Below are 23,160 nucleotides of genomic sequence, written 5' to 3'. Positions count from 1 at the left end.
ATTGATCAGGTCTAATCTTTCCTGCTTTTATTGAAAAATGTAAATGTTTTATATGCTGTCAAGTTACTGTCAATGCAAGTGCAATGCACCTGGTTCTGTTAATGAATTATGAAAACACCTGTAAAACTTAGTAAATCACAAATGTAGGACAGCATAGAGTTTTGGTTGAGACCGTTATGGTACATTACATACAGGCAAGTTTCTTTAAATGTACAGGAAATAAAATGTATGTATATGGATTTGTTTCAACAGTCAGCTTTTATTTAGCAACAACTGAAATTTGATACCCAAAGAGCGATTAAATAAACAATCTTATGGCATCTGTCCACAACATTAGATTGAATATTCAGTGCCTGTTTGTGAGAGAGGTAAAGTTTGCATAGTTCTAGTGATACACGTGCAGGATTTAAATTGATTTGAATTAGATCAATGTACATAGCACTAGGAATATACCTTTTATAATTACTATGGGGAGACTCTTACACACACATGCGCTTTAGTTAGAAAAAACTGCTTCTGAGTAAATAGAATCAGGTAGATGTATGTGCGATGCATTCTCTATACACATTTATACAGTACATCATTTAGGACTTAAGTTTTTACAGTAACCAGTGTTTAAGATATCACACCAAGTAGTATTAGACGTGTTGTCGTTCAAGTCATCAGTCATTGACGGATATTGTAACATTTTACCTGCCATCATTTCTGCAGGGAAATGGCTCCAATTCAGTGCAGCAGCTGTTGCAAACAACTAAACAGGCAAATTTATAAGACATCCAGTTAAACACTAATTAGTGTTTGTACACCACCCATTGTACGATCACTTGAAAACTAATATAGATGCACCAAAACTGTCTTATTTTAATGCTTTGCACTGCATTAAAGTATGCATGCACAAGTAGAATTGGTGTCAGTCAAATAAACATCTAACAGTGTGCTCAAGATGCACCATGCTTTCCATTGTGACGGTTTTGTCCCTGCCCCAAACCTGATAAATAAAATGTTTTCATAACCAGACAAACTACAAAAAAATACACACACTAACATTGAATATTTTTAAAATACATTGTAGTTTTTCCTGTACGTGCCTATCTCATATTTAAATATGCCAATAAGAGTTTTTGTGCTTTGTTCACGTAGATGTATATTGTCTATATTCCCCTAGGTTCATTTGTGTCTTGCTGCCTATTAAAACATACATCTTCTAAGTATATTCTCTCCAACTGAACTCCACTAGCTGTTGTTCTGTATGATGGTTGTTAATGCTAGAAGCCCTAAAGCAAACCCAAATACACCAGATAAGGTCTAAAGGTGATAACAGAAGATATGTGTGTGCTGCCTCTGTATGTGTTTCTACTTGTTAGTAGATGTCAGGCAGCTGACTGTAGTTCCTGTCCCAGTAGCCTTTTAAGTAGAGCCAGTCCTGAGCTTTGTTGTGAGGGTTGGGCCCTGGTTGAAACCACCTGTACAGATTTTAACAATGAGAGCAATAAATATGAATACAAGTGGGGGGGGTGAATAAAAAATAGCAATTACAGAAAAAGCACACAACGTGAAGCACACAAAAAAAGCAGGTGGTCATGTTAAGGGCCCATTGTATAAGAAAAAGGTCATTAGTCCATCTTTCTTTAAACTAAAGGTTGAGTTTCAAACACTAGCATCTTGAGAAATTCAGTGTTGTGACACATGCTTTCAAGTGTAAATACACAGTTGCAGTTCTGCATTTTGTCCTCAGGAGGGTGGTGTAAAGCAGTAATTCACACTAGAGGTAACAACAAGCAAGAAAAGCAAAGCTATGAACCAAACCTTGGGCCAAGTGTAGAATTCCTGCATTGTTAGTAAAGGTGGAAGGTAGAGTGGATAACATAAGACAATAGGGAGGTGTTTAGTAACAGCGGATCCAAAGACAGCAACTGGCCAACAACATTAGATCCCATGTGATATTGTCTAACCTGGTTTTCCATTCCTCTGTTGATTTGGTTCGGTTTTTCCGAGCAATCCTCTGTTTTTCCTCAAGTCTCTGCTTCTCTGCACTTGCCAGATCTATAATGCATAGATGGAAATATTTGAACATGGAATTTGACTGCTGTGTTATAATGGCGACTCAAATCATACACTCAAGTCCCATATTGTACCTATGTCTCCATTTTCCATGGCGCGAATGTCGGGTCTGAGGCGACTGTCGGTGGGAGGAACGACTCCCTCCATGCTTTTATCCAGCTCATTTAGCTGCATAGCGAATGCAGAGAAGGCATAGAACTGCCACAGAGAAATACAGAAATTGCAACTGTGATTGACAGAGCAAGGATGAGAGGCAACTAAATACTGGACACTGGCTGCTATGTCGCCCCTTTTCTTTTAATATTTTGTTTGACAAACTGTCCATGTTCAACATCGACCTCCCGTCCTCTTATACCTTGGATGAGTTGTCTGGCTGAGGAGTTATCTTCCAGATGAGTTCGCTGCCTGGAATGACCTGGACTGTCTCAGCATCATGTGGAGGCGTCTCTTCTGGCTCCTCATCCACAGTGCTCTGAGGCCACAGGAATAAACACAAGTTTTACTTAAAGAAATTCCGACAGAACATGGGTAACTTTGAAAGCAATAACATCTAATACCTGTTTGCTGCCCTTTTTCTCATCTGAATTCTTTTTGTCAGACTTTTTGTGGGCATCAAAGGTAGCAGGGTCCACTGTGTACAGGCATTCAGTCCATTTGCCGTATATTGCACAGAGCTTCTTTTTGCTGCAAACACACAAAGGACACATTATAAGACGAATGTTTTAATAATAAATAATCTGAGGACATTACTGACAATACTATGTGCTAAATAAGAAACCTAATTTGACCTAATATGACAAAAGAGTATTTGTATTGGTAATTAAAGAAGACGGTACCTTTTATCTAGGATGTATCCTTCGACCTTATGGAGCTCTTTTCCAAAGAGGCCACAGGGTTTGAACGTCAACATGCATTTCTCTCCCGTCCTGTCACAGAAGGACAACACCATTTACCTGTTCTCTGTTATTCTGTGAGCTGAGGCTTTTTAAACATTCATGCCACCATTATCCTCCCCCATGCTCTTCTAGTCTAATAGCCAAGAATTCCTCTTCCTCTCCCCATGATCTATAAGCCAAGTCTCAAAGTAGATCAATACACCACTGCACAGTCCAAAAAACATTTAATGCACTCTGGTCTGCATGTGTGCAGACACCATACACAAAGAACACCAAGAGGAGATGAATGTTCTTTTACTTATGATTGATCACTTCCACGCTGCCATACTGCTCAATCCAAAGCTGACCCACAATGATATTGTGGACACAACAGGTTGGGTTCGTCCAGGTGTAGGCTTCATTATACCTGCAGAGACAAGGTAACAAAAAGGTAAAGACAAAAGTAAAGTATAATTATGCTGCCTCAAAAGGATTCAGATCCGACTTACAAAGATGATCTATGTGGACTCACTTTGGGAGCTCCAGTGTAATGAGCCCCCTGGGCTCTGCTTCTATGCTCTTTCCCCAAAACTTAAGTTTGGGATAGATAGAGCCATGGAAGACAAAATCATCCTTGAGGCCCTCAGCATGAAATGCACTGACTGGAGGGTGATGGCTTACTTGCTCTGACACCCACCTAAAGCCCAAATCATCTCTAATGGAAAACAGAGACATTATTTTTACTGGAGTAAAAGACATTTAAAAAAAGGTAATTCTCAAGCACAAAATGCTTTCAGGTGGACAGCAATCAACTATCTTACCTGATGAGCTCATAGGTTTCCCCAAGCAGAGGGTTAAAAGGTTTTCCAGTCCTTTCCCACTGAGATGCTACAGCTGACACAGCGAATGCTGCAACGCACTGCAAAACGTTAACTTATGATAAGCAAATTACAAGCAACCAATTTAGTATTTGATGACAGTAAATTAAATCTCTTAACTACTACGTTGCACAATAAGCCACTGTTACTAGAAAAGACAATGATTGACTTATTAAAGTAATTGTACAATAATTTATTTTAAAGTAAGGCTACAAAGAAACTCCGATTTTACTTTTTAAATAGTAAAAGACATACGGAGATAAATGATGAAATCAGTATTTTAACTGAAGAAAGTAAACAAGGGCATGGTGATACCTTCATCCGCTCAACAGAGTCTGTTGTGGTATTGGCCTGGTGGATGAGGTAGGTGTGCTCCATGTACTCTGTCAACCGCTGGAGGAAGCTCAGAGGCTCATTAAATATCACAGGCATGGCAATCTTTGATAACTCCTGAAAGGAGAGTTGGAGAAGACACAAGACACTGAGGCCCCAGACTGATGTACAAGCAGTTTACAGTACACGTTTACCAAGAGTCATTTCACAAGTCAATTCCACCGAACAAGGTAAGAAACAAACCTTCTATAGTTATGTGATCCGATTAATGACATCATCCGTACAATTATACGTACACTTCTTAATCTAACTAACCTTACAATACACAACGCGAACAAAAACAGAGGAAACCCTGGTTGGCTCATACAGTTGGTTGTTCAGTCTGTATGTTGATTATGGACAATGTGACCAAAATTATACTTCAAATTTCAAATGTATCACAAGATGATGTGGACAAGTTTTTTTTTTTTTTTTGAATGACCGTTCAAATGTTGTCCCAAAGGATAAATCAACCTGAAGACTAGAGAACTGTCCATTATGCCATTTTAAATCTGATGATATACAGACCACTTAAGCCATCAAATGTTAATATTTTTCTAGTTTTATAGAACTAATTGATGTCATCTCCTTTAAATGCACTGGCTTTTAATATTGTTAATATTGTGGACACCATGCATAGTCCGTGTTAGTGGGAAACACCAAATTTAACTGTCTCTTTGGTTTTTGGTTAGTTTGAACTTCAAACTATGGAAAACACATTTGTGACATTACTGTAAAATTAAATTTGACCACCTTTCAGCTTTACTTTAACTCTAATGACAACAACTATCGGAAATCCAAATTCCTCGGAAGCCATCTTGAAAGCAATGACCTTTTTGTGCCATTTCAATTTGGTTTCTGCTCAATGCATAGTACCAAACAGCTTTTTAGTGCTTTTATCCAAAGCTTTACAATGTCGCTTCTCATTCACCCCTTCACACACACTATTGTTTCCTGCTGGACCATTGTGCACCATTTGACACAATTCCCCTTCAATTCTTTTTGACTGTCTTCATAATATTGGAGCTTGTGACACAGTTTATCAATGGCTTGTTTTTGTTTAGTATGATGGTTTCAGGAATTTGTTAAATGACCTTGAATGTCTTTTTTATCACTCAAGATTAACCTGATATGAAAAGGAACTTAGAACAGGTAGGTCAAGGAAAACAACAGCTGAAGTATTGTATGAAGTATAAAGAAAACCCCCCAAAATCCTTCAGTGACATCACAAACACAAACATATTCACAGAGGAATGGGGAGGGTATTGTAATTACCGATTTGAAAAAAAAAAAGTTTGCAGAAAGATGATGGTAAAACATAGTGGTAGTGTCATGTGTTGCCACATCTATTGATATTACTTATAATGTTAAGAGTAGAAAAACATTTTATGGTTTTAAAAAATCTTTTGTCTGCAACTTTACAAAGAAATGCATGAAGACTGACTGGGAGGTGCTTTATCCAGCAGGAAGACAATAATCCAAAACACACTGCCAAGTCAACAGAGGACTCCATCAGAGGGAAAAAGTAGGTTTCAGAAATAGCCAGGCCTTTGCCCAACTGAACATGCATTTCCCCTCTTAAAGAAGAGAAGTGAAGGAAGTACCAACTAAAGGATGCTGCAGTAAAAGTCTATAGAAAAAAAAAGAAGCCAACCATTTGCTGATGTGCTTATGCATGATATGCAGATACAGATACACACACCTTAAGCATATCTATACACCAAGTTCATATTTAGCTTTCTAACAACAGAATTGCATACACATGAATTATAAACCTTATAACATTTAATTAAATCCAGGCAGGGGCTGGAGTGAGGACGAAGATCCCTTAAGACTCGAGGACACTGATACTACTGACAGCACTCTTAATAGTAAAGATAATGAGGAAGTGCAAAACTGATTCATCACAATTACTTAGTTTTGTCCTTACTCAACAGGCCTGCTTTAGAACAAAACCTCACATCAGCATTTATTCATCCCAGACAGCAAATTCAAGGTTAATCCATTTAAAGAAGACAGTCTTGGCTCACCATGCCAATGCACTTTTTCAGGATACTCCAGATGCTGACATCGTTCCTGGAGAACATGGGAGCTGGTAGAGAAGTTCTGTGGAAAGACAGAAACACAGTGAGAACGATCATCCATGTCTATATAATGTGTCATTATGTCTGTAAATACAATACATTTTCAGCTCAATAAATAAATAGTTTATTTTGAGTGCAATATATAGCAGGTAAACAGATGCCTTTAGAACATGTGATGTAATCTCTTCATCACTCAGAATTATTTACTTTTCTATTTTGACATCAAGCACACAGTGCTGGGTAAATTGCTATTTTATCTACGGAGTTCCTATGCAATTTAAAAGCTGAAGAGCGGACAACATCGCTTGACCCAGCATTTGGAAACGCAGTCATTTGACACATGTGAGCTACTGAGCTTTCAGCTCGTCAAGTCTCATGTAAAAACCATGAAGGGATGTGCAACTGTATGTGTGTTGGTCTCAAGGCAGGATGAAATCCTTACAGGTTTTCATTAGCATATCAAGTTTCTGTCAAAACCAAAATAAATAGCTTTGCATACACTTTACATATTTTAACTTCTACACCTTCTAAGTCTTGAGTCATTGCTGCTTGACTAAACTTGTAACTTGTCTGCATTGTATTTCTTTGTAAGTCTCATAGACAGCTCTAGCTTGTAGTGTTTTACAGGTATTCTGGCTGGAGGCAGATGGTGCCCTTGTTTGAAAAGCAGTGCTCAAACAGCGACACAAATAAAAGCCTACTTCAGCTAAATAAACAGGGAGCCAGTGAGTGGGGGTTTGCTCCATCTGTAGAATAAGCAGAGCAGTGATGCATGGCATACTATACTGTACTTCTGGCCTAGTTAGCATTTCACAAACTTCTGCTCCAAAAATGTATCTGGGCATAGAGGAATTCATTCTGAAGGCTAAAAATCCCTGAGCCTGTAGGTCGTCATCATACAAAAGGCTAAAACAACACTTTGAAGGATGCATTTCTCGCACCACCATCTAAAGTAGAGCTTTTTCAGTATTATAACATGCATGAAAATAATACATGTACTCTCCTGTAATCTGGTGCTCTTTTGATTTTAACTCAAATTTAAGTGATCTGGACGTTTGTATTGTAGACCCTTAATATAGAACAAGGTACAGTAAATGCGAGAGACACGTGTATGAGTCCATGTACAGGCAACCGGAGACGGGACTTACAGTACAGTTTCTTTGAATGACAGTGCTCATTCCAAACAAACAGATGCCTCATAAATTTTTAGGGCACAGCACATATCAACACAAAGCCAGCCAGTCCCCTTTTCTCCAACTGCTAATATGAGCCAGCATATGCTAAATAATTCATGGATCACTTGTTGGATTAAGGACAAGGGGGCCACGCCAGAATCAGCATCCGTGGAAATGAAAGAGATTGTCCAATCTTCAACAAGCAAAGCAGCAAAAACTAAGCACTACTAGCTTGGCTGTTTGCTTGGAGAGTTGGATCTGCAGGAAAAAACAAAAACAGGCTATTCTCTGTGGATTGGGTGCTCAAACAAACACACCTCGCTACAAAAACAGGACACGGTGGAAAGGTGCGATCTTATTACACCAAGGCTGCCATTCATTGAGATAGTCACATGTACAACTTGTATTTAAGCTACATCATTTAAGTATTTAAGTTATATTTTACTAAATGCCGCTGCCATCGGCAATAATTCATCTTAAACAAAGCCCTGTGTGTGGCAGTGCACAGGTTGTCTGGAGATCAGTCAGTATGGATGTCTTTGTATTTCCACCTGTCTCGTTTCCATCATTTAGGTCAGTAAACAAGCATGACATCATAACTGGAGTGTGTCCCACCTGGGCTTCTGGACATCATTGTATTGGGCTGACTGGTTGCCATGGTTACCCTCCCCTGACATTCCGGTAGGCTCGCCGAGTACGCTGGGGTGGCAGAGGCTGCTGAGAAGGGGAGTGTCTCTCCCCTCGTCCTCTTCACAGGAGTGACTGGCCACAGACAGGAAGCCGCTCACAGAGAACTCCGACTCAGACTCTGTGGGGCAGGGGGCAGATGCCAGGTCATGCCAAACTCTCTCCAGCTGACACACACATACACACGCACACACACACACACACACACAGAGGTTCAAGCGGTTGGCTCAGATCGCTGCAGGCTCGACAGTATACGGTCAGCAAATAAGCATCTGCGTTTGAGTTCTTCTCCGACCTCCCCCTCCCTGCTGGCTGCCAATCCCCACCTGAGGATTGTGCTCCAATGAGAGGCTTCTTTTCAACATCGTTTGCTTTGTGCTTCCTGAATTCTACTTCCTCTAGCCGGCACTATCAGTGACATTACAGGTACCGTAACACACCACAAAAGGAAGTAGAATAGCTTGCAATTCGTTCACAATGAGTCACAATCATGGAGAACTTTTTAGTGGCAAGTGTAAAATTTTGGGAGCACTTTAAATGTTTCACTTTTTCCTGAAGAAATGACCTTAAAAAAAAAATAATTTAATCACTAAAACTAAAACGAACCCAATTGAACTAACTCTCTACATACAAACATAACACTTATTCCCGTATCAAATGTGGACAATAATCTAACCTTAAGTATTTGTGTGGGTAAGGTTTTTGTTTATTTTAATTGATTTTATTAATTCCATTTATCTACTTCGGGACAAAAATTATGTTTTAGATCATATTTATACATAAATTGCAGAACATTTGAAAGGGGTCGTGAATTACAAGCACCACTGTACCGTACTAGACTTCTAGACAGAATAAACCATGGCTGAACCCGGTAGAACCAGATATAAAAACTGCTTAATAATTATACTTGATACAAACAAAGCTGTGACACATATGATGAGCATGGTGCCTCTAGCTTGTAGACACCATATGACCATCAATGAATAGTGAAATAATTTCAGAGAAAGATTTCTCCACAGCTCACAAACATATTGTAGAAGAAATTTTACTCTATATAATCTCAGTGACATCTCAGAGGCTTTGGGTACATGTACAGTATATACGAAATCATAATGTGTGCATCCATTTTAATACGGACACATTGCTGACACAAATATTGCATTAAAGTAACCAATTTTTTAATTCTTCTTTATTTAATCATTTGAAATTGCCTCAGTCTAAGCATGATTTTATTACCCTTGAGTTAAAGTGAATTAACAAATACACGCACACACAAACACAGTATTGGTGTGTGTGTGCGTATTTTGTTAATCATACTTGTTACAGTTTATGTCAAGGTAGAGCTGAAAACTAGTTTGAAACAAAACATCCAAAAGGTGTTTATCACTAGTTATGAAATTTCTGAGCACAGTTACTTATCATAAAACGAGGCTGATTATTTAAAAAAAAGTAATATTGTGCATTGTTTGCACCCATGTTTGTGATCTTGGCCTCTTTTTTTGCTTTGCCTTGCATTTTGCTTATTCCTTTGTTGCTGCATTGCAATTCTTCTTTTTGCTTTCCTCTCACCAATTAGTGGAACAGTGAAACCAACAGTGCCAATGTTTATCTTGTGCACAACACAAAAAACTCCACTGCTCTACTATAAGTCCAAAAGTCCACTCACTCCGTATCTTTTAGGAAATCTCTGCAATTGGAGAAGTGAACATATATATATATAAAACTGTCAACAGAGGTGCTGCTGACCTGACAGGGCATCATAGAAGTCATCTTCAGTGAGGGTACTGAGAGTTGACAACCTCCTGCTCTTAGTCAGGGACTGCTTGAGTTCGTGGTGCTCAGTTGCTAATGTCTGCAGAGCCTCTGTCAGAGCTTTGTTCTTCTCTAACTCCTGCTCTAACTTCAGGCTCCACACCTGCAAGCACATGTCCAGCAGACAAATAAAACACATGGGAACACACCAGCTGTCAAATATTTCATGAACATTTCTGATCCATGTGTGCCTAGTACGTACGTATTGTGTTGCTGGCAAACATGTGACTGATGGTTAGTGCAATATAAAAAAAAAAGTACAGATGTGGATCTTTAGCTTCCACAAAATTTGTGCCTTTGCAGGTCAGAAGGTCATTATTTTAACCCTGCACATAGATCTAGTTTCCATCGGCTGGAACCAAACACCCCAGTGTCCGTGCATGTCCTTTCAGAGCAACCTGAGCTAGGCTACTGTGGGACAGACCAGATCAATTTTAAACTGAAGACCAAAAACTAAAATGCACGCGCACACACACACAATAAATAAGATAAAGACAGTAACATGTTTTCTTGATAAATAAAATGTATATAACCAGTTTAAAAATTACATTCTGACAAAAAGCTTTACAAAGTAAAAAAGTGCACTGGTCATGAAATAGCATAGCTTCTACCACACAGAAAAAAAAAAAAAAACAAGGGAGTCACCTTGAGGAAGCCAGTGGATTCAGAGAAACAGGAGCTTGTGAATCCAACTCTAAATCTGAGAATTCAAAGCGAGGCCCATGTCTTCTATTAAGGATAAAAAGTTCGGCCTCAGCCGTCAAATGTGTGCAGACGCGCAAATGGTCGGCTACAATTTACAGTTATAATCAAGTGTTATCTGTGACTCACCCATTTCCCTTTGGTTATGTATAGCCACATATCTCAATGTGGGGACAATGATTCAGCAGTCACACTGGACATTTAAGTAATTAACAATGCCAAAAAAATGATTACTCTGAATTGCAAGGGTGACATTTTCATGATGTGTGATATACCAATTAAATGCTGATTAGTATTTTCAGATCAGTAAACAAGGATGCTGATCTACCTAATAATTATAGTGTTTTGATTCAAATGAAGGGATAACAAGTGGACCACCCTAACACCACTGTACTGTAAAAGTGCATTATAGTATTATGGAAATACATTATGCAGACCTCATTTTCTTCCTTTCACTGAGCTTCAAAAAGATGAGTATTACTATAATGCAGAACATTTAGGTTCTGATTCTGTCAGAGCAATACAACCCATACTATCCAAAGCTACAATACGTTTATCTAAACTCACATTCATGAACTTTGCACCTATCACATCATTTCGGCACAGGGGTGCCGGTATAGGGGGATGGCTTTGGTATTTTCGAACAATACTGCTGACATTTCATGATGTTTTGAACCTAACTGCATGAAACATCCGTTACTGAGATCCCTGCCCCTTATGACCCTTGTAGCTTTGCTTTTTTTGAACCCTTGCAACCCTGGTAACCCTGGTAAAAAAAGGCCATCTGCTGTGGTTTAACCTAGGTGAGTTAGCCACAGCAGATACATTGCAGATACAAGGCTTGCAGCTTCTTTCACACGAGGTTCAACAGCTGCCTGCCACCTACAGGCGAGGACAAACTTCACACTTTCACTTGTGCTGTCATCACAGTTGCTGTGCTGTTATGTTCAATCCAGTTTGGTCATATTGTGTATGAAAATAGATATGCAGCGTGGATGTTCAGACTGTTTAGGGACGTTCAGATTTAGATCGAGAAACACACTTCATCTGAAGCCATTTCTAAATGTTTGGTGCAAAGTAAATGAGCTGACTGTGTAGGAGCCAGTGTGAACACTGCCCGTCTCAGGCCCATCCAGGAACAGAACACTTTGTTGTGTAACTATCCCAGCCAGCTCTCACTGCATCCTCTTGCCTGAGCACAAACAGAGCTATTTTAAGCCCTGCTGAGGCTGTGTGCTGTAGCTGTAGCTGAAGCCTGGGAGAGATGCTTCTCCTTGGCCAACGCCCCAAAGGAAAGATCTTTTACTTTATTGTAAAACGTGCTTCCTCTGCTGAGGGAGAATCAAATCTCAGGGGAAAGGTTTATGAAGCTCTTTACAACATTCTTTAACACGTGGAGTTGTTCATCAAACTTTACATTAATGGAAGGTGAAGGGCACCTGAGCAATTGAAAAAGAATTATACTTGTAAATAAAAGTCACTTAAGTGCTTGTTAATCCCTAACGGATTGAGGAGCAATGTGCATCCTTCCAGCCTGCTGAAGAAATTATGAATATCATTAAACAAACAAACAAAAAAAAATCTATGCTACCTTTAGAACAGTACAAGCTGACACTTCTGCTTATCTACGTACCACCACTAAGTGGCTTTATGCTGTAATTCTCGGTTTTCTTGACAGGTGAGGAAGTGTGCTACCAACCAGTCTTGTATTAATGTGGCACTCTCACTTGCATACTTCAATATTGCAGTGGCAGCTGAAATGGGTCAGACCACATCTACTCTGCTGAAGGGCAATACTGTAATTGCTGCCAAACCTCGGGAGCTATGAATTATGCTTCTCTATTACTTATCTGCCCAGACACCAAAGCACAATTACAGCAGCACCAGCACGTGACTACTTTGTTATGTACTGTAGAAAACAAACACGGGTATCTGTACCAGGACAATGGGAATGTGGATTATAGTTAATACCGGCTAATGTAGTCACTCTCAGCTGTAGGAAATATAATCCGGTTAGTAAACGTAGAAGCAGAAACAGCTCAGTGGGAGACTAGTGGATGTTAATTGTTAATGCTTTTTCCTCTTATTATACAATCTGGTTGTCAGAAATGAATTCAGTGGTCATCCTTGTGACACATTCAGTATTTTTCAGACTCCAATTAATGTCTTCAGCCTCCATGTGATAAAAATAGCGCATAGTTCCATATGACAAGGCCCACAGCTGTTGCTAATTCTTACTAAGATCGTGTCATGTGGCAATACACACACACACCCTTGTGTAAACATGCTGCAATTAGACACCATTACTGTATATCAGTTGACTCTCACAGCAGAGTTTCATTGTATTTGATTTGGTCGTTTTCACCATTTTTATACAAAACCAAACAAAAGAAGACACAAAAGTCCTTAGGTGTGTCTCCATATGAAGATCCGTTTAATTCCCGCATTTTTATTAGTTTTGCACAAAGTCTTGTAAAACCGCATAATGTATTCAGCAATGACTCATTTTAGTTTGGTACTTTGCCAAAGTGCCAATTTGAAATAAATGCATAATGACTCAAAAAAATAAATAAATCCCTGAGTATTTTAGTTACTACCGTAAACAACCACTGTGTTAAAGTGGTAAAACCCACAATTATATATTGAAAACCAAACTTCAAGTGGCACCAAATAACTCCCACATGCACTTCAATCTTTGCTTTCTTCATGTTCTCACTTTAAAAGCATTCATTGCATTATATGATGATCTCATTACAAAGATGCAATGAGCTATGTAACATTTAGCACCACTTCAAACACGCTCAATTTCACGCTCTGAAATTAGATTATTAAATCCATAGTAATGATCTGTGAATACGGATGAACAGCTTTCACTCATGACAACACTTCCAATATTCAGTTGAATGACATAATGACAAAAACACCAGAATAAATCCAACCTATGCCAAACTTCAAACACCTTAAACTAAGCACTCTGGGCCCAGCACACTGCAAACAGACAATTGTGTAGCTGAGGATTAAAAAAAGAGAGATAGAAAAAGAAAGAAAGCACAAAGCATGAACGTAATACAAAAACAATTAGGTTTGTACCTGTGCAGATGCTAAATGAAACAGTCGTCCCTGTCCCCTTTTTCTATTGTTCTCGGATGCTCTTGCATTTGAAAGTGTGCGTGTGAGAGTATATTTTCCCTCTGTGAAGGTGAAAGCATGTATCTCCAGCTGAGCCTTTTAATATGCACACGCTTGAGTTCCCTTGCTCAATGCACAGCTCTTTCCCCTAGAGCGGGAGTGTGTGACTACAACTCCAACAAGGTCTGTGTGCATGTACCCTGATCTGGAAGCTGAATGCAGAGCTAAGCATAAAAGCGGATCTTGTCTGTGTCCTTCCTCTAAACGTGCCACTGATTACCCCACGCTTGCATTCCTCCCCAAGGGCACAGTACAGCCACTAGGACAGGTGGACAAGGACACACACGTACACATGAAATTCAGATCTGATTGGTATGAAGGAGCTAACGTAAGAGTGGGGGGAGCGTGTGCATTTTGTAATCAGTGAACATAATTTATTCAACCAGCAGGAGCACAGCGCATGGGTATGGGAATCCATAAACTTCATACAGACTCAGTGAGCTGCAGCCATTAAAAAAACCAAATTAAATCTTCACCTTGTGAAGCTCGACATATGATGTACATCTAGCTTCACAGGGTGAAGACTTTCACCGTAAACTTAAATATGTGTGAGGAAAGGCGCGATGGTGGAAAATATAAAAATGTGTTTGTTATTTGCCAACAATAACATGTGGACGCAGGCTTAACTGTGATGAAGAATGTTTCCTGACCTCTTCTTGCTTTGACATCAGTTCGAGGCACAAATGGAGGGCAGCACAAGTCTCACTGGAAAGCTCACTGGTCTCTCTGGCTTTCAACAGAAGAGGAGCAGCCAATGCTTTGAAAAAAAGTTAAATATGTGAAAATAGTAAATAATTGCATAATCGGTGATTATAATTATCATCATCAGATATTAGATCAATCACTAGAGCAGAAAGGTTTTAATTAACAGTGAAGTGTAACAGAGCTAATTATCAACCATTTTTTATGTGATAACCAACTTACTTTGGGAAAAATTATTATTCAACACAATTGTTTTCCTTTGACATATTTGGTGTACATAACATTACCAGCAAACATTGATATTATCTTAAAAATGGAGCATAAGATTCAAATCAATTTAAAAAAAAAAGTTATGCAGATTAAATTGGAATGACAGAAAAAAGTACTGAACAATTAGAATGGGCTGAGTTAATGCATGTGGTATTTGTTACCACCACCCTTTTATGGTGTAAAAGCATTGTTTCTTACCAAGCTGTCGCACAATCAATATTTCAAGATGGACAGAGGCAAAGAGCTCTGCAGTGACATCAAGAGGTGTTCATCATACTTTGGGGCTGTTTGTCTTTTCGTGGCACTGTCAGAATCCAAATTGTTAAAAAGGAAGATATTCTTGAAAAGAATGTTATGTCATTCAACAGGTGAATGACGATAATAAGTGGGACGATGCAAAAAAATACTACAAAGGAGAATCTTTGGTTCAGGAGAATGAAAATATAAATGTTGGAACAGTTCAGTCAATTCCCCAACTTGAAACAACTCTTGTGTAAGTTAGTGAAGGTAAAAATTCACAAGCAGATTCACAAGCAGGTCCTTTATCTGCTTAGAAGAATAAAGAGAACCTGAAGCGGTCATTGCATGTAGAGGTTTCTCTTAGTGTTCTGTACTTTTTTCCCCAAGTTTTCATTTCAATTTAATGCATATTATTTTCTCTTAATATGAATGCTATGAATTCTTAAGCTATTTGGCCCAACTGAATAAATACTTCTGTCTGGTCATAAGTCTATGTAAAAAGCTGCACTGGAAATCATTCGAATTTTAAAATGGCACAATATTACATGAGGTTCCCCATCCTGCACCATGATCGAATTTTTTAATGGCAATTGTTCTATGGATTAACTTGCTAATTGTTTAATCATTAAAAAAAAAAAAAAAAGGGATATATTTTTTTGGTATTGTTATGTAACAAACTCAAGCACACTTACCAAAAAACTTCTCATTTTTCACCATGGATTGAAATATTGAAACTTCACCCTCCAATTTCTGCTGGCAAGCACCAGCTGCCTGCAGCAGTACAGGTCAAGAGGAACTTAAAGTGGGACATTGTAGAAGCAAACAAAACTACAACAAACACACCAAACAACAACTAGTTTTACCTGAAGGGCTTGTGTCAGATTTGCCTGTGCTACATCATCACCACCACCATCTTCATCACTAAAAATCTGTCCTTGGATACTCTGGCAATTCCTATAGGATGAATGTGCCTCAACAGCATCCAACCATTTCTATGAGGACAAAAACCAGCTGTATTTACACATTTGTCAACTCCTGCAGAAAATCCCCTTAGAAAAATGAAGGTGGGGGTATTGCAACAGCACAAAAGACAAATCTCACTTTTCTTGTTGCCACTGAATCTGTCTTTGAGGGGACCTTAAAAGAGTGTACAGTAGCATCAAAGCACCTGAGCATGAAGAAGCAATGATCCCACGGTTTCACCTGCAACGACAAACACAAAATCTCGTTCTGCAGTAGATGTCATGGTACAAGCTGAGTGTGACATGAAACATCTAAAGGACTTCTCCAAATGTGAGGTTTAATTGTTTATAGTGTCTCACCATGCAGTAGGCATTTGTTAGAGACTTGCACCCCTGTTTTTTGACACCAGCTACTGCATCAGCTCTAGGTGAAGAAAGACGAAACATCAGACACCAAACACACACGAAAAGCTGCAGTAATAGGAAAGAAAGTTCAGTCACATGGCTGACACTGTACTATGATTATAGTTTCAGAAACTGATTTCAGATAGAGTTCACTCACTGTTTGGGGTACCAGGAGAGTGTCCCATTCTCAATTACCACCCAGTGGGACCGCCATCCAAGAAAACGTGAGCTCTGTCACAGACAAGTGAAGTCAACAATAGATAGACAGTAACTAAAATAAATTTTAATGTATCATACAGTGATTAGCCAAAACATAACCACACGCCTAAAATCGAGTACGTCCCCTTCCGCTGCTATAGCAGAACATCGCCCAAAGCACCGCGCTGCCTCTGTCGGCTCGCCTTCTCCGTATTGTGCATCCTTCTGCCATCTCTTGCCCAGGTAAGTGACACACATCCACGTGATGTAAAAGAAATCATGATTTATTCGGACCAGTCCACCTTCTTCCATTACTCCATGGTTCACTTCTGGTGCTCACATGGGCGTCCTAGTCTGTTACTACACTGCCACATTAGCAAACTGTGTCCTGATACATTTCTTTTGGAACCATCAATTCAGCGTCTAATCCGCAGTAGCTCTTCTACTGGATCGGACTACACAAGCCAGCTGTTGCTCCCCGTGTGCTTATATGAGCCTTGCCTACCCATGACCCTGTTGCTGGTTTAGTGGTTTTGCTTTCCTGGATTGATCTTGGTACATCCTGACCACCGCAGACCCAGAAAAGCTGCAGTTTTGTTGTTGTGCTGAACTAATCTTCTGGCCATTACAATTTGGCCCTCGTCATAGTTGCTCAAATCCTTACACTTGCCCATATTTTCTGCTTCCAACACATCAACTCTCTTTGCTGTGTAATATCTCACCCACTGTCAGGTGCTATTGTCACAAGGTAATCACTGGTATTCACCTCGCCTGCCAGTGGTTTTAAGGTTATGGCTGATCTGTGTATTTTTTAATTTACAATTTTCAAAATGTTACCATATTCAAAATTAACTAATCAATTCTCAGAGAATTCAAAACACCGATCTGAAGGGACTATAAAGTAAGAGTGTGTGTTGATGTGAAAACAAGTCACCATCTGCTGAAAATATTAGAAAAAAAAGATATATCACATGAAATAGACTTCAACATCTGGGTACCTTCCAAAGAGTGCCCTCAATCTTCTGCACCTCGCTGTTGACATCCTTTATGTGGGGAGAGAAAAAAGAAATCATTCTCAGTCGCAGTCAACAGTTCCTGACTGACGGTGCTGATGAGTTGTTTAGTGAGCCCACAACAAATTTTATTTCACAGCAAAACCTGCTTAGTTTCAGATGTCAGCAGTAAAGTTTTCATTTCCTAAAAAGCTCTGCCTCAACAATCCTTTGCCTTTTTGTTTTTTAATTTTCCAGTGTTATGAGGCAGCGCTCTGTAATGAAGCTGTGCCAGAGTTATCAGACATCCAAATGAGAGCTAGGACCGCTGACTGCAGTCTATAGACCTAAGGTGAACACGTGCAGAGATAAATGAAAGAGCAAACTGCAGAGAGAAGGTTGTGGTACCTATGTGTACACCGTGTTGAGGGCAGCAAATTCCAATGTTTTAGTTAAAGAAGAAATGTAAACACCCAAGCTGAGATGCTGAACACACCACATGCTGACTTTTAGTACTAAAAATTATCTTATTATTTAGCATTAATTGGCATTTAATCCTCGGGGAAACATGAATGAGCTCAGTAAATTTCACGGTCTAACTGTTCATTAGATTTATTTTTGCCCCAGAGGTGGTGGTAGACCAGAGGCAAACAGATCACTGACGTAATCAGTGCAATAAAGAAATAATCCTTGTGGGTTGTAACCTAGTTATCTATACTCACCTTGACTTGATAGACTGCTAGAATCTGTTTTAGCTCCTCAGTACGGACCAGATCCATTGCCGTCTGGCCTGCAACACAATCGGTGTAAAGTTATTATGCACCTTTGTACACTGCCTAGCAGAATATTGTATATTAATATATATATATATATTTAAAGAGTGCCAAGGAGCTTTGCAAATAAACTGTGAAAACCATCATACTAGTCAGAATAGTTTCCATGGGACAACAAAGTGATATACCATTGTTGTTTTTGATAATGTAGCTGGCACCAGAGTTGAGCAGTTTTATAATGCACTGCTTCTGCCCCCTGTAGCTTGCACAGTGTAAGGGTGTATTTCCCACTGAATCCTTGCAGTGAACATCAGGAGCTTCCTTTCCACTGAGCTGAAGAACAGAAAACAACTTAAAAGCTGAAGAGAGCAACACCTTTACACACCTGTTTTATTTATATTTTTCTTCAAACTGTGCACTGGCTTTGAAAAACAAAACAAAACTGAATACAGCAGGTTTCCTTTTACTTATGAAAAATGTCTACTAGGTTTCAACTGAAAACTATAACTAATCTAATCCTGTTGAATGGTGCTGATTAAAAGGCATCGTGTAACTGACATTTGACAGAAATGCAACATGTGCCAATAGATTTGAGGTTATAAGTGTGAATTCTTTAACTTTAACCGCTGACAACATGCCTTGTACAGATATCCACTAACCAATTCACACAGAGTTGAAATGTACCCCTCTCTGGCTGCTTCCAGAAGCTTCTCCTCCCTCCGCCTCTTCTCCCTTCTCTCTGCAGCTGCACAAACCCAATACCATTTCAAAACAAGGGCAGATGATCTACAGCAATGAGAAGCCATCAGCAAATATTCCCATCATTTCATACCCTCCAGCATTGTAATGATTTCATCATCCTCGGTGAGATCTTTAGGGATTTGAGCTGTTCCATTGATTATTTTGGCAGAGGCATCATACCGCAGCAGCAACAGAACGATCTCCTTCAGGGTCCACAGTAAAGAAGATAAAACAAAAAATACAAAGCTTGGCATCAGTCAAATACTTCTGAAGGGAGGAAACAGATACTTTGTGGAGTCTGTGACAGTAGCTCCAGCTGAAAATAAAGTATGTTACAGTACAGACAGGAACTCTTGTCTCTTATTATAGATGAGTTGGCATGAAGGCAGGTCTATTTTTCCTCCTTTACCTTTCTACCAGCGCAGGCTGCATTGTGTAGAGGTGTGTCACCCATGTCATTCTGCAAATTCACATCAGCACCTTCCTGTAAATGCATTGCACATAGTTATTGCACCCCCTGCAAACCTGGAGGGGAGCACAGAGTAAAGTCCCATCATCTGCATCTCTCACCTTCAGTAACTCCTCCACAACATCGCTGTGTCCAAAGGAACAGGCCAGGTGGAGGGCTGTCCACCCTGAGCTGTCTTTAGACTTAGCTACAGTGACAGACAGGAAAATGAACAGCCTCCCATCTACTTACAGTCATGCTGCTTGGGAGACACTTAAAAATGTCTACTTACATCTGCAGTTAATGTTAAAGGAGCTGCTTTGGTCAAATCTCGTCTGAAGGAGCCTCTGAAGATGAGAACAGCTGCCCTCTTTAGCATAGAGGAGAAGCTGGCCCTCAAATGTGTTTGTTTCCATTTACAACTTCCTAGGACTCATTTTCTCTGCTTAAAAATATTTGATAAAAGAAGCTATTAGACAGGGACACATGTTGGCACCTTTTCTCACCGTCTTTACCAAGTTTAAATGTCAAGCTGCTTGTTGAAGCGGTCATTTCTGTTTGTTTTCTTTTAGGTTAGCGCTAAGGATCATGGGACTTTGAGTTTAATATGCAAAACAAACTACGCGACGGTCGCAAGTGTTGGGTAAATGTATCATACCAATAATCACTTTTAACTAACATTAAAATGAGACAAACACTTTCAGACTTACGGGCAGGAAAATGTTAGCTGACCACACTTTCACGGACTCTAGTTTACAGCTGTGAAACCACTCGCACTTTCACACGTGAAACCTGATCATTTCCATCAGCTGACAGTCAGTGGCAACCGTCACGTGACCGGGCAGCGGCTAAGCGGTGCAGGCACGGAGCTGCAAGATCAGACGTTTCAATCACTTCAGTAATCATCCAGTAAAAGGCTCTCGGCTTTTACTGGATGTAATAACATCACATATTCCATATTTGTCTCCATCATATTGTATTGGTCCTGACTTTCCCAAAGCTACTTTATGCAACTGAAGTTAGCATGAGACTCAAAATCAATCCATTCCTCAGCCAGTGCTCCCTCCAACTGTCTCAGCTCAACTGTCCTCTGCTACACCACACTGCCCACCGCTTCAGATAGTAGTCATTGTTGTAAAATTACAAAAGACAGGAATGCTCTAAAACGTACTAAGCATATAGACATAACTAAAATTCTGTGCTTTGTTAAAGGGGTGAGACTTGCCTAAAAAGACTTGGAGGCAAATATCTCAGAACGTCAATGTGTCTTGATCACAGGAGACTTGGACAGCAGCTCTCAATATTGAGATGATTTTTGAAGCATAGTTATAGTAAAAAGATACAACCTAATTCTTCTTTTGTTCACTAGAGGGAAGCATTCACTGCAACGTGGGATGTCTGCATGCTGTAGGTAAGAGCTATATTTTATTTTCAAGCTTCTGACAAAGACACAATAATTATATTTGTGTAGCATCTTTTATCATAACCACATCTGAATCCTTTACCCCTAATTGTACCATACTTCTCTTTTAAAGGTCATTCATCTCAGACATTTTGGACTTTATTATCCTAACAAGAAAATTGTAGCTGCAGACATTTTTGAGGCATTGAAGGTTAATTCACTGTGTGTGGCTTTAAAGGCCTTACTTATTTCAAGCAGTTAGGTCCCCTGAGGCACGTGCATATCTGGCAGGGAGGTTGCTGGGAGGCAATGCTGTAATGAAAGTGCATGTCAGGGAAGACTTCAAAGATGAGTCACTTGTAAGAAAAGACTTTTTTCAGAGGATGTGTAGACCAGGACCCTCAATAACAGGTCACAGTATTGTAAACCCATAATGCAATAGAATTTCAATGCTGAAATCACTAATTTGCCTGCACAAACAATGCCACAAAGACGGGTAACTTGAGTTTGTATAGTCACAGCTGCATCTGCCAGCTGTGAACTAAATCTGCAAATCGGTACTTTGCTATTTGAGCTTTCAAATCAACATGAGATAACCAACAGAACTCTAATTAGGCCAAAACTGCTGCCTAAATTGCAGATGCTGAACGGTTTGGACAATTGTGTCAAACAAAGATAAACTGCACTGACTGATAATAGGAATGCAACTTTGCAATCAAATGTGTTTCCATAAAGGTTAAGTGCGCACACTGTTTTCAGAATGTAGTGAACAATGCCACTTATTACCGCTAAAACTGTATATTTGCTTATTAATAATTTTAAGTACCTTCACTGTCAACACCATTATTTTTCTTTTTATAAGGTTATGACTGTTAGAGCAATGATGCTGTTGACTATTAGGGACAAAATGGACTTTTATTTTTAGCTCTTTAGCTTATTCACCTGTTTATTACACAGAAGACTGCACCATCGCATGCTGGGGGAAGAAGCCACTTCACAGCTTCCTTTTAATTTTCAGTCATATCTTGCTGCAATTTGTGCCTTGCTTTTTCTTTTTCCTGACTCACTGCTTCCATCAATTGCGAAATGAATCAGGGATTAAAGGTGGTCTTTTTAAGTCATTATGGTTGAGCTGATCATAATTTGCTTTACACTCCAGGGATGTTTGTATATTGATCTTCTTGTAATTATGGTTCCCTACACTGGTCCAACGCGTGAATAAAACCCTTTCAGTGTCTTGATTGCATGCAAGTTTTCTCCTCATCCTTCGCAAAACAATCACCTCCACTGCTTGCTTGTCACTATACATCAATCAATCCCCTTTTTGTAAAATTAGTGACGTGGTTAATTTCATCGGTTCAGAAGATATGGAAACACCACTGCCAACATTAATCAAACCATATTCATCAAATCAGGTCTGGTGAGGGAAAGAAGCACACTGGGCTATTTCCTGCTAATTACTATGCCAATTATTGTAAGCTGTCACAGTTCTTAAGCAACGGGGTGGACTGTGTGTGCTCCAGAGCGTAATCCCTCACAAATTACAAGATAATGGAGGCAAAGAGAGGCCACCGCTTCAAAAGGAACCAAGAGATAGAATCCCCAGCAGGGACATTTCAGAGACATCCAGACAGAGTGAGACAGCGAGCGAGGGAAAGGTAGTGGGGGGAAAAAAGTACAGCATGTATTCCCTTCACATTGAGCTGTCTAAAGAGGAGGGTTATATTTGACTGCTTATCAAAGCGATGGGCTCCAAATGAAACAGGTCTTAAAAGTTGTTCTATTAACACATTGTTCATTTTTTCCCCAACTGTAGTCTTTTAAAATAACTATTATGAAGATAATAGCGCATAATAAAGCCCCATGAGTCCACTGTATTCCATGATGCAGCATGAGCTCACTGGATAATTCACTTAATAAGCACAGATTCATTGTCATGTTCTCTTTTTGAATCCAACACGTGGCATCCTTACCTGTTATTCAAAACACGCTGGTAAAAGTCTATTCTAGCCTGGATCACAACTGAATTTTATGCGTGTTAAAAAATGACAGCATATAAAAGAAACCAGGCTGTTTCAGCATTTCTGATACACACTAGACAATTGTGTTACCTTATACATTCAGCATGTGCGTGTAGTTGATGTAGAGGGTCTTTATAACACTGTACTGTGTGTGATGGACTGTACTTTGTA

At 39.5% G+C, this 23,160-nt stretch overlaps 1 protein-coding gene across 6 annotated transcripts; it reads right to left on the bottom strand.

Moving 5' to 3' along the window:
- Positions 1–243: 243 nt before the first annotated feature.
- Positions 244–20,372, bottom strand: LOC137098337 (oxysterol-binding protein-related protein 1-like). Of its 6 annotated transcripts, none has more exons than XM_067474490.1 (29): positions 20,277–20,372; positions 19,859–20,008; positions 19,689–19,774; positions 19,528–19,602; positions 19,210–19,321; positions 19,037–19,122; positions 18,566–18,710; positions 18,327–18,394; positions 17,611–17,655; positions 16,572–16,645; positions 16,370–16,433; positions 16,149–16,250; positions 15,911–16,039; positions 15,740–15,818; positions 14,486–14,592; positions 9,879–10,047; positions 8,061–8,253; positions 6,217–6,292; positions 4,130–4,264; positions 3,758–3,855; positions 3,469–3,651; positions 3,256–3,363; positions 2,898–2,987; positions 2,619–2,745; positions 2,417–2,533; positions 2,136–2,259; positions 1,953–2,043; positions 1,807–1,827; positions 244–1,463 (listed from the first exon to the last, which is right to left on the bottom strand). In XM_067474490.1, the coding sequence occupies exons 2-29, from the start codon at positions 19,980–19,982 to the stop codon at positions 1,361–1,363; spliced, it is 2,931 nt and encodes a 976-aa protein (XP_067330591.1). In that variant the 5' UTR covers positions 19,983–20,008; positions 20,277–20,372; the 3' UTR covers positions 244–1,360. The 6 variants fall into 6 exon arrangements, with proteins under 6 accessions (XP_067330591.1, XP_067330590.1, XP_067330589.1 ...); XM_067474489.1 differs by having other exon boundaries at positions 19,859–20,011; positions 20,277–20,371; XM_067474488.1 differs by lacking the exon at positions 20,277–20,372 and having other exon boundaries at positions 19,859–20,160.
- Between the last annotated feature and the right edge of the window lie 2,788 nt (positions 20,373–23,160).

Source organism: Channa argus, chromosome 14, assembly GCF_033026475.1.
Source record: "Channa argus isolate prfri chromosome 14, Channa argus male v1.0, whole genome shotgun sequence".
NCBI lineage: Eukaryota > Metazoa > Chordata > Actinopteri > Anabantiformes > Channidae > Channa > Channa argus.
This window is presented reverse-complemented; position numbering and strand designations above follow the sequence as displayed.

Excerpts from the sequence above, each read along its gene's own strand:
- LOC137098337 (XM_067474490.1), bottom strand. The coding sequence starts at position 19,982 with ATGGAAACAAACACATTTGAGGGCCAGCTTCTCCTCTATGCTAAAGAG. Across the intron at positions 16,251-16,369 it reads TAACAAATGCCTACTGCATG|GTGAAACCGTGGGATCATTG; the intron begins GTGAGACACTAT and ends TTGTCGTTGCAG. Across the intron at positions 4,265-6,216 it reads TGAAAAAGTGCATTGGCATG|GAGTTATCAAAGATTGCCAT; the intron begins GTGAGCCAAGAC and ends CTCTCCTTTCAG.